Source organism: Puntigrus tetrazona, chromosome 19 (assembly GCF_018831695.1).
Source record: "Puntigrus tetrazona isolate hp1 chromosome 19, ASM1883169v1, whole genome shotgun sequence".
Classification (NCBI taxonomy): domain Eukaryota; kingdom Metazoa; phylum Chordata; class Actinopteri; order Cypriniformes; family Cyprinidae; genus Puntigrus; species Puntigrus tetrazona.
The window spans coordinates 8,628,004-8,639,893 of record NC_056717.1 but is presented as its reverse complement, the minus strand read 5'-3'; the positions used below and the strand labels follow the sequence as shown (position 1 = coordinate 8,639,893).

The following is an 11,890-nucleotide window of genomic DNA, read 5'->3' as shown; positions in this document are numbered from 1 at the left end:
AATACTTTTTATGCACAAAGACAACAATAACTTTATTCAACAGTTTCTCCTCTGTGAGCGTTACTTGTCACCTTGTGATCAGGTTGGTTATATTCGGGGTTGGACCTTGATGTCTTTTTTGTTGTTGAAAAATTATAAAAAAAAAAAAAAAACTCTGTACAGTTCACATCATACAAATACACAGAATTTCCAAAATATTAACAAATAAACATTATAACATTATATTTGAGGTGAGGCTTTATGGCTACTTTCATTTGAAATTGTCACCTTATAAAATAATAATATATTAATATATATATTTAGTATTTTTTTATTGTACAATTTGTTTTTTTTAATTCACAAAAGAATTTAAGTCATATAAAAAATGTATTGTAAAAATCTAAATAAATATGTAAGTAAAAATGAATACAAAATGTACAGTTTCAGATATTATTATCATGTAAATCAAACATATGTAGGGTCAGGGTAAGGTGCAGACCTTCCAACGTTTTAACCCCTAAATAATTCATATTGCACAATTTCATATGCGATCGCTACCTTGTAAGAAGTTATACATACGTCCCGTGAGACTGGGTTGGATCTTCCCCTTCATTTCACAGTTCAGATTGCATGCTTTAGCATAGATAATGGTGCAGCTTGTACCGCGTCGCCGCAACTCCAAGATAACAGATACTGAAGCAAGAGGCAGCCATGTGAGGAATGAAATCTCAAGTAATTACGTAAGCAGACAATATAGCACTGTCAATCTGTAACTAAACTCAATTATCAGCAAACAAACCCTCTTCTGTTAACAGCCCGTTGTAAGACGTGTCTCCTCACACTCAATTATATGCAGAAACACTGGGCTATTTATGTAGACTACAAAGAGCACGGCACAAGATGCTTGTGTCATTTTTCAACAATTCTTTTAATTCATAAATAACACTGAACAAGCATGGTACAGCGATAAATATTAATTTACATTGCAAAATTCTCTGTATTACAAAATACAGTGTATGTAAAATGCACTTGTCAAAGGGGTCAAGAGGTTTCAGTATAGTACCTGATGTGCCCTAATCTGAAATTACACGTGTACATTTTTATTTTATTTATTTTTTAAATGTGCTGTAATCTCAGATTAAGGTTTGCCAAGGACCTCACAAGACCCCTCTGCTATTATACGCACTGTTGCATATCCCACCATCATCTGAACTGGAAAAATAAGACAAAAGCACTGATACATATTCTCAAATTTGTTGTTGGTTCAATTTTGATTCTTTTTGCATTTTACATCCCAACAATCTTCAGCTTTTTCAGTTACCGCGACCCCATGCCTGCTCGAATTAGAGTCTGAACACACCGCAGGCAAGTGTCCCGTTTCAACGTCTTAGGCAGCAAGAGGTACAAGGCAGGTTGACATCGTAACACAAGACCAGGATTGTTGGATCTCTACAATGTAACTCAGATGGTGAGTCAGCATGTTCAGTTTTTATTTATTGCTAAATTCAGAAAACAGAGGGGCTATTCCATTTCCTTGGGAGAAATAAAAAAAAATCACTCGTCCCCATTTTTAAGTTAAGGAATGTGTCCATTAGTGTACAGAGAGACCTGCGCTTTTCAAAATAATTGTAACAACTAGTTAGAAAAAATCTCCATGTAAGAAGAAAAATGAGATGGTGTAGATCACTTTGTAGTAAAATTGCAATATTAATTCGAGCCCTTGTCAGCATTTCACTCAGACCCTACAGTCTAAGTAGCAGCGCAAAAAAAAAAAAAAAAGTAACCGAAAACGTAAATAAAGAAAGATGAGATGGTTTTTCAGAATGAGCAGCGAGCCAGTGATTGTCAGATTATGGTGACGCTCTAGTGTTGATGCTGTAAACCAAACGGCGAGTCTCAAATGACACTGAAAATGAAGTCACCACCGACCGAGTGTACATTTCACTTACTGGGAAATCCATCATTGAGAGCGTGTGTTAAAAAATAAAGCTCACAATGACCAAATCGTCACCTCCGCAATGATTTACAGCAAGAACGGCTGGACTCGAAGTACAATTTCAAGTCAGCCAGGACAACCATGTCGTAGAGTACTGGGTGAATGCAAGGAGAAGACAAAAACAAACAGGCTGAGCACCGGGATTGCGTGAAATCCCTCGCACGGAGGGCTTTCACGGCCCTGGTGAGGAAGCTGAGAGTTCACTGCGGCTCTGAGCTCGTTAACACAAGCCTGCGCTAAATTCTATAGCCGGGACCCAAATACGCCAGTCAATGCTCAGGAGTCTTTGTTTCTAATTAGGTGAATCTCTAAGGAGGGAACGACAGACATTACCGTGACTGGAGTCGTGTAATAACATTTTAGTTGTAGTTTGCAGTTTTGTCAGCTATTTGTAGCGGTTCTTGCCGCGCTCAAGTGAAGAGCTGAATTTTCACTGGTGTGCATTTTTGAGAAAAACTCTGAAAAGATGCATCGTAGGCAATTGTGAGCCACTTTAGCAAAGTGCCAACAACCCATTAGACTGATGTGAATAAAACTGAATTTCAAAGTTCATTACATATTATAAAGTACTAACATATGAAAATGCTTCCCTTTTTGATATACATATATTTCCCCCCAATTTAGGGAAAATATTTATAGAAATACATACCTTTGAATAATTATACAAATATATTCAATATGTAGAATACATTTATAATAATTACTCGTCCCATTTCATCTTTATCTTACATATTCAGTTTGTTATAAATTCCGCATGTGCAAACTTTCTGAATTGATGAATAAATTAACAAGTGTTGTCAAAAATGCTAACAGCCCTATAATAAAGCATTTGGTTAAATAATACAAGAAAGAAGGCAAAGAATTTTTAGTCCTCTCAATATGAGAATGAGAAATCGAACGCGTACGATCATACCGCTGAGCTAATCAGGCTGTACTAAAGGTTCTTGGCAGGACATCCTTAAATATCCAGCTAAGAAAATTTCCTTCCCTCCCATCTGTTCCATACAAAACTGCAGAGTAGCAAAAGTGTTCCCAGTTTGGCAAAAGCCAGAATGTTTTACGCAGGTGGTACTAACAGATAATAGTTTTTCATACGCTAGACATAATACGAAAAGAAACAATCCATCAAACAATACCTTCATATGAATAAAAAAAATAATAAAGAAAAATAAAAAAAAGAGATATCTCTCCAATATCTTAAGCATATTAACCTGATATATTAGTTGGGCCCTCTTTAGTAACTAACTACAATTCTATAACATTTGCTTTAATTAATTTACCCATTTCATGCTTCTGACCGCCTATAAAGTTATATAATTTTATATTAGTATCATAAAAAAAGAACTTTAAAAAGAAAAATGTACCGCAAAAACAATTATATCTTAAGTCAATCTGATAAACTTCTCGTATAATACTGGCCCAGGGTCCCAATCTTTGGGCAATGTTTCCATCAAAGTGTGACGATGGGCTTTCGGACAGTCCGGAGGCGCTCCACATCAGACTCCATCAGAACCAGAACATCTGGCTGGGACCGTAGCAGCTCCCGAGACTCCCTGACACAGCCGGGACGGATCTCCGTCCGTCCAGCAGGATGAAGGATTGAAATATGTTCAAACCACGTTGATCCCGCCTCCTGCGGCAGCCCGTTTGCTGCAGTAGGTCGAGCCGCCGTGGTTGGCCGCTCCGCCGTTCATGTAGGACGTCTTCAGCTCTAACTGGCAGGCTGCAATGGCGGCGTTCAGTTCCACTTGTGCTCGATGTACCACGTAAAACATCAGGCCTATGCTGATGAAGATCTGATGAGAGGAACAGAGAGAGTGAGTCACCGGGCGGATCTGCTGACTGAGCTGGAAGACGCTTGATGCAAACATCCACATGATGGGACTTATTCAGTGTGGCTGTAAATTTAAGCATTAATCCCTTGGCTGATATCTCGAAACATCCCGTTTCACTCAAGAATTCATTACTGGCATCTAACTTTACTGCACACAAGAGCAAATGCTAAATAAGAACACATTTTTGGTCAAAGCTCTGCCAATGACCATCTATAATTATGGTTTACTACAGGTTCCGCAAGAATCTAGACATAAATATTCCATTTCCTTATACAGTTACATATCCATTGCAGAATCTGAAAATATATTATATATAAAAATTACAATGTACTATATTTAAATAATGTTATTCATTTGCTACATATTTTTAGTGCAGGAGAAGACATATATTCAACAAAAAAAATTAATGAAATTAATTAGTGCATCCAAAAACATTTTTATTTATGTAATGCACTGTGTGTGTGTGTGTCTAATATATATGCGCAAATACAAAATTACTAATTTGACAGTGTTAGAGAAAAATAAATAAATAAATATCTGGTTTAATTTTAACACTTAGGTATACTGTAGCATTGATCACTCTTTATACTTTATTTATGAGTATTGCCTATTAGTCTCAGATTTGTCAAGTGACAGAACTAAATATAAACGTCACTGAAAGTTCCAGTGAATTCTGAGAATTCCAATATGCAAAGCATACCAGGAAACCAAAAAACAGCTTCAAGGCAACATTTTACTGCGCTTTACAAATTGAACACAAAAAAACAGGTAAGAGACTAACCAAACAGGAAGAGAGTCTGCCTTGAAATAAATAAAATAAATTCTAGTGATGCTCCTCATTTGCAAGCTGCTTTGGATAAAAGCGCCTGCTAAAATGCCAAGACTTGGATCCAAACGTGAACGTAAACTTTAGATAAACTTCTTTTCATAACAGAATTTCTTAAAGAGTGTGTTAACCGACATGTCAAACTGGACGTACAGGGTTCTTACTGATATTCTTTCAGATGCTTTTCCGTTCCGTTTTTGGAGGCTTACCTGTAGACTAAACACGAAGTATCCACTGACGCTCTGTTCTGCGATCACGTCCTCCATTGTGCGCAGGGTGGTGCCCAGATACGAGTTAAGGAGTTGTGTTGGGAGAAGTCCCACTGAGGAAGCCACTAAATAATTTGGCAAGGACACATCCGTGATCTGTCAAAGAGAGCGACAACTATATTTGGTCATAGAGTTGGTCAAGATTAATCACGGAGTGTTTTCACCGCCTGCAACAATGTGTCATCGGCCTCATTTAGCCCCATCGCTGTCCTTCACAAGCTATCTGGACTTTTCTAGCTTCTCTAATGCAACAAAATTGAAAACATGTGTTGACGTGCAGGTCATTTTAAAAATGTAAATACAACAATGCACGGATTTGTTTTGCTACGCATGTAGGATGTTTTACTGGTTGTGTTGCATTGCTTTAACGCTTGGAAAATTAATTGTTTAATCAGCGCTCCCGACTCTAAACAAACACACCCTACGAAACTGTATTAAAGTGTTGCAGAATTAAATTGTATCACCTTTGGGTGTGAGACTGAGCTGTAAAACATGGTGCACAACTCTGAACCGTGATGTATAACCTTTCTTTAGCTCATTAATAGACTGGCTAAGTTGCAGGCATTGTTTGATTTGGGTTGCGTCGACCTATTAATATTCATGAATGAGATCAAATGATGCATTCTCTTTCTAAGCAGTGACTTCATTGTACATTTCTGTGAAGCAATATTTTAAGTATGCACTATGCAGACGCATGCATTGTGTTGGGTTACCTACATAGCCTAACGCATCACATTCTGCTTCAGCAGAAAACGCAGGGCACGCTGAAATACGGCCCTTCCTATAGGACTGAGGATGCGAAACATAATTCCTGTGTGACCCGTTTAGGGTCGACATACATCACACCCTTGGGCTGTAATCCCTCGGTTATGTACAAAAAAAAAGAAAGGCGAAACAAAAGAAATTAGGGTTTACACAATTCGAGTCTGCGTGGCACTTGCATCGTTCACTCACTTCGTAAATGTAGACCGATATAAACTGAATGACATCCTTATTGGTATTAGGACTATGAGTAGAAGGTGGCAGGCTAATAGAGAGAGAACCGACCGGTGTATCGGGTTCAATCCCATGAAAAGCAAACCCAAAACTTACTGAGTTACTGAGATGACCCAGGTGCTCGATCGCTACAGCGTCCTTCAGAAAGAACGGAGACTTGCATTGCTTCAAGGGCAATGACACTGTACTGGTGTAATGTAGGTTATTTCTGACTCAAAAAAAAAAAAAAAAAGATAGCTAAATAGGGCTGCACGATTACGACAATTCAATCTTCCAACTCCGATTTAACGAAAAAAGTCGATGTATTTTATAAGCGTTTTAGTTTACTTCAGTTAATATTTCTTTTATTTCAAGTAACGGGAATGCTTTTACAATTTTAGTTAATGGTAACGGATTTAAACCGAGCGTTTCTGACTTTATACATCTGTAAATCAAATAAACGGCCAATTTTTGTTTTCCTCTATACTGCGCGGAAAAAAACAAACTGTTATTTGAACGTAATTAACTATCCACAGAAAGCGAGCACCAGCCAATACTCAACACTCCCATCCTGTCCATTGTTTACACAATTTCACACAACAGTTTGAGTCCAGACTGCACACACACACACACACACACACACACACACACACACACAGCTTGGACTCTGTAGCTATGCAACATAATCAATATTTTGTTACAGAATGTTTTTACGACTTCTTGATTATAATGGGAGCACTCTAGTTTTTCCTTACAGTGTATACTGGCTGTTGTACAAATTGCGAACGCAAATTTTCTAAACTACCGCTTTGGCTTAAATGTTTTTTTGCGTGTGTGCCATGCGATGTGTCTTCAGCATCCAATTTTTGACAGTCGCCTTTAAAAAGTCTAATATCGAAATCTTAAATGTTCTGAATCATCTCTGCATTCACACACAATGTTTAACCATTGCAAAAAAAAAATAGTGTCAATTAGCTTTTTAATTGCAATTTTGAATATTTTCAAATAACTGTGCGGTTAAACAGTTGTTTAACATTAAAGCTGTTTGTTAACCTAGAAAAACGACAAATTCCTGCTGCAAGCAGGTGTTCAATGTTCATTTCCAGCGCTGAAACCCAGATCATCAGTCACTGTCAGCCAAACTAACACGACCTGTCAAGCGGAAGAGGAGCCAAACATTCAAATTGTATTTTAAAAACTTCTGCTCAAAATCTTCGCCATTGTAACGCACACACAAAAAACAAACATTAAAATATGAATCATCCAGTGAATAAATTATTCAAACGGTGCAAACAATAGTCAAATGTGTTCCAAAAAGACAAGTCCAAGTTCACATTAAAAAGCAATCCAACCTTAACAGAAAGTCTCTAAAGTATTTAATCTAATTCAAGATAAGCAGATGCAATCTTTCTGAACCAAGAGAACGAAAACACAGCTCACTGAATAGTGACTACGCTAAATCATTTACATAAAATTCAAATCTCATTAAAAATCACATTAGGAGCCCAGAAAACAGTAACTTTTTTTTTTTGTTTTTCTGTAAACTATTTAAATGTTGCTGTATTTTTAGATCTGTCACCGCGTCTTAATCCGAAAGGTTAAAGGAACCGGGTTCTAAGTATTCTGAGTACGCTGTACGCTGTATGCTGTTAGACACTGCGGTAGGCATGTATCACTGTTCTCTACTGTCCTCTGTCATTGGTAAAAGGTTGCAGTTTCTTTCTCATGTGTGTCAGCTAATTAAAAATGTATTATGTTGGTTGTGCAAAGTGTCTGAAGGTAATATTTCAATGTACGGAGAGACCCATCTTTTATACCCTTGATCCTGTGTGAACAGCAGTTACGTTTGATTTAAATCTGGCTCTGAGCCGGAGGTCTTAATTGTTTAATTCCAGCAAAGCTGGATAAAGCCACCTGGACGTCCCTTAAAGATTAACAGCCACTTCAAAGCTATTAACTAGACACCTTTGTGTGCTGGGTGTCTCTTTCTTAGTTAAAAAAACACATAAACAGGGAGAATTCTATGATCGGCTCAATTGGGAAGAAAAAAGTTTGTAAAAGCCTGAATGTCAGTGTTCTGTGTGTTTGCTTCCGGGTCGCTCGCTGCAGGGTTTCTCTCACTAGTGAGTGCGTGTAAACAACAAGATGGATTTTGAGCAGAACAAATGGACTTTGATGGGGGTTGAGAAATCTTTGTCACAATCCACTCACATGACGATCCTGACCTGCTTTTTGATAAAAGCAATTGATTTCAGATTTCTTTGACACCAATGTTATTCACCTTCAAGTATATAAACTAACTGATAAGTTTTTGTGGATTGTCTGAAAGATCAAAGATCTGTTATTACGCATTTATTGTCTCCGTTCTAGCGAACTGTCGTGTGAAAGCAAAAGTTTAACTTGTAATTCATTGTGGGTTACTGGATTAACAAACCATTAAAAACCTTGATTTAAGCTAGTTGCCAAAGTATCATTTTTCACATTTAAAGTACAATAAAAAGCAACCCCCCCAAAAATAAGTAAATTAAGGCCTGGTTTCACAGAAGGCTTGAGATATATTTCCATTAGGACATTTAAGTAATATTTATTTGCCTTTGCCATACAAAAACAAACATTACCGGTATCCACCTCCTGACACAACAAAGGCACTGGTGTATTTTAAGATCAATCAGTAGAGGTTTCTTTCAGCTGAAACAGCTCAGACTTGCATATTAGTCTGGAGCTGGGCTTAAATCTTATGAAATAACTAAACTAATAAAAATCACATAATACACAAATTAAAAGTGACTAAATTAGAGTGAAAATTCATTTCAATAATAATAATAAATAATATATATAATATATAATAAAAATAATAATCATAATACATAAATTAAATTAATACATTCGACATGAGCAAAGAAAAAAATGTTAATAAAAAATAAAAAATAGAAAAAGTGACTTACCGAGAAGACCGCGTTCTGGAGGCCGAAAGGAATCGGCGTGAGTCTCGCTAAGGCCACAATTTTGAGTCCACTTCCACCCTCCACCACCCTAATAACAGCACTTAGCTGTTCACTGCTGCCGATCTTACCCAGAACCCAGTTCGTCAGCAGCCTCTTACACACCACATGAGCGATGAAAGTCCCGATCAGAACCCCGACCATCACCAGCCCCATGCCCAGCACAAACCCGTACAGGTAGCCCGCGGCCACGTTCAGCACGATGTAGCCCCAGCCGCACGGGAACGACACCGCGATCAAGCCCACTATGAAGAGCATGGCTCCCACCAAGCTGTCCAAACTCTCCACCCACAGCAACACGTCCTTCAGGTACTGGCGCGCCAGGGCCACGGAGGAGAAGCACACGGCCGTCAGGACGCACGCCAGCAGGGCGCTTTTAAAGCAACAGGTGGTGATGCAGCACGGATGCCTGAACTCGGGAGCGAAGGACGCGCCGGGCTCGGCGTGACCCGCGGGCTCGGCCTCCGGTTTCCCGGCGTTCCCTCGCTCGTCAAAGACGTTACAGATCAAGATGTCGATCTTGTCGCAGTCCAGCGGGTCCGGGGTGCGCTGCAGCCAGCGGTTCAGCTGGAGGTGTCCTCTCCCCGCGGCGTGCTTGAGGGCTTTCAGCACACCCTGCACCGGCCCCGAGCCCCACATATTCATCCCGACTTCATAAGACCCCGCTGGATTGATCGACGGGACCAGTCCAAAACCTTGACCCCCGGATGCAGGCTACGCGTCGCTCGAACTTGGGCTCCTCTGGCGAAGCGACGATTTCCGCGTAAAGCGAACACCGGCGGTCCTGCGCTCGATGATCTAGTGACTTATCTCGGGAAGACCGATGCGGAGTCGTGCCACTTCGAGGACTCGGGAAACCGGCGCGGCAGCCGTCGCTCGCTTATGAACGCCATGGTCCCGACATCGGGGGAACAAAACCGCTCTCAGACCGCTCCCGTCTCACGGAGAAATCACACGCACGCTCAACTTTCCCGAGTCCGGGCGCAGCTCGCCGCAGCGCTCCGCTCCGGGGTCCCGCCGCTGTCGCCGCTCAAACCGTCACATGTCTTCACGCGGCCGGAAACGCCGCGAAAGACCGTCGCTTCGTTTGACCCGGGCCGCTTGTTTACGTGCGCTCCGCGAGCTCCTGCACGCGTCGGTAAGAGATGTTTACGCCAAGCGTTATTCATACCACTGTTTGTTTCCCAGCATTCCGTGCGGCGTCGTCACGTGGCGTCCTGAGCGCACGTCACCGCGAGTATCGCGATAACGAACACCTGAACGTTTTAGCGTGAAGTATTCATTCATCGGTGAACATAAAATATATAAAATATTTCGCTCATGCTTTATTTTGTAGATAGATTTAGCAAAAATAACTTTTTTGTGTGTGTTATTGAGTGACAACGTAGATTGTATTAAACACTCACATTTATTGTTTTGTTGTTGATTTATTTTGTATGGACCTTCCAATAACTTTTTTTACAGATACTTTTAGCATTATGCATCTAAATTTAAATACTAAAAATGTCTATAAATGTTAAGAAAAAATCAAGAATAAATCTCCCGAAGTAACAATTTACACTGATGGATTATTCCTCCTTGTGTGGAAATAATATGAGTGTTGGTTCTCGTGCTCAGCAGTGACATAACAACGCAAAGCTGCTCTGATGCACCATCACTTTACATTTTTATAGCATTAAAGCAATCTTTTTAATATAAAGCTACTTTTCCTTTAGGACATACAATTGTAGTTTGCTTCTTAAATCCACTGACGCACTTTGATAAACCTAACTTTATTAAAATTATTTCATCATTTTTCAAAGAGGCAAATGCACTTTCAGCACTGGTGTTAAAGCGTTTTTAACACTGGTGATGCGCTTGAAATATGGTAAATAATAACCGACCACAGATCTCCAGTGTTACCAGCGTTGATCATGTTGATATTTGACACCCTTTACCTTTACAACAGATTCTGTCGCTCCTGTCGTTATCACGCGATCTCCTAACTGTGTAGTAGTTTGTATATTTCATATAAATAACATATAATCAGGAGAAGATGAGCGACAGGTGAAGGTGTTGGCCTTTTTTAACACACTTCACACTAGGTTGAACCATAAAAGATGAACCGATTGGAGGTTTATGGAGGCGTTGGACTTTACCCCGGTTTTCATGAAACCACTGTTGAATGATTTTTATCAGTATTTACGTGGAAATGATCCGACTGTGATATGGGGAGGATTAGAGGATGCTGGGTTTGCATTGCATTAGCCATTCATGTAGGTATCACTGTCCGCCATGTCACCACAGACCGTCTGCGGGTTTGAGGGTTGAAGCCAACTGCTGGCTTTGTCCATAAGTAAACGTGAATGAATGTAGAAACCTGACTCATCTGGTCACAGCACATTTATAAGCACTCTGCTCAAGGGTGATGGTTTTGTTCTCTCTACAACAGATTACGAGTCTTTGTGCACCGGCCTATGTCAAGTGATTCCAGTTTAGTCATAAACCACACACGGTCTTTTAACCTGGCCGGGTCAGCGAGTTTCATTCAGTTCTGTGTTAGTTTTCTGAGGGCGTGTTTTCATGCGGTTCGGCAGCTACCCTTTTAACTCAAGACTCCGGTGACTTCTACTGTATTTATCAAACACCGATTCATGTGAAAACCGAAATAGCGCCAGACATATTTGTCTTTACAAGCAGGCTACGTGTGGTATAAACGCTTGAAAGCCAGGTCCGATCATCGCACGTCTGACCACACGATGTCGCCGCCGTTTCGCCTTTAACACTCTGAAAACATCGCCGCGCGCCAACTCAAAGCATTGCGTCATCAAAAGTGAATTTTACTTACTTAATTTTATCGTTGCAGAGCAGCGACACGATATGAAATCAGAAAGCACTTTCCAAAGGGTTAAAAGTGATTTCTTTGTAAGCAGAAGCGCAGTGCTGTTTATAACATACGCAGCCTACTTATCTTGTTGTAGGGGACATATCAGTGAGACTGTCTTTTTTACGCTGACATCTTTCTACAG

At 39.9% G+C, this 11,890-nt stretch overlaps 1 protein-coding gene across 1 annotated transcript; it reads right to left on the bottom strand.

Annotated features, from left to right (window-relative positions):
- Nucleotides 1-888: 888 nt before the first annotated feature.
- On the bottom strand, nt 889-10,148 carry tmem64 (transmembrane protein 64). Its single transcript, XM_043217653.1, has 3 exons — nt 8,826-10,148; nt 4,846-5,001; nt 889-3,771 (listed from the first exon to the last, which is right to left on the bottom strand). Exons 1-3 carry the CDS (start codon nt 9,525-9,527, stop codon nt 3,586-3,588), a joined length of 1,044 nt encoding a protein of 347 aa, XP_043073588.1. The 5' UTR covers nt 9,528-10,148; the 3' UTR covers nt 889-3,585.
- Nucleotides 10,149-11,890: the final 1,742 nt, after the last annotated feature.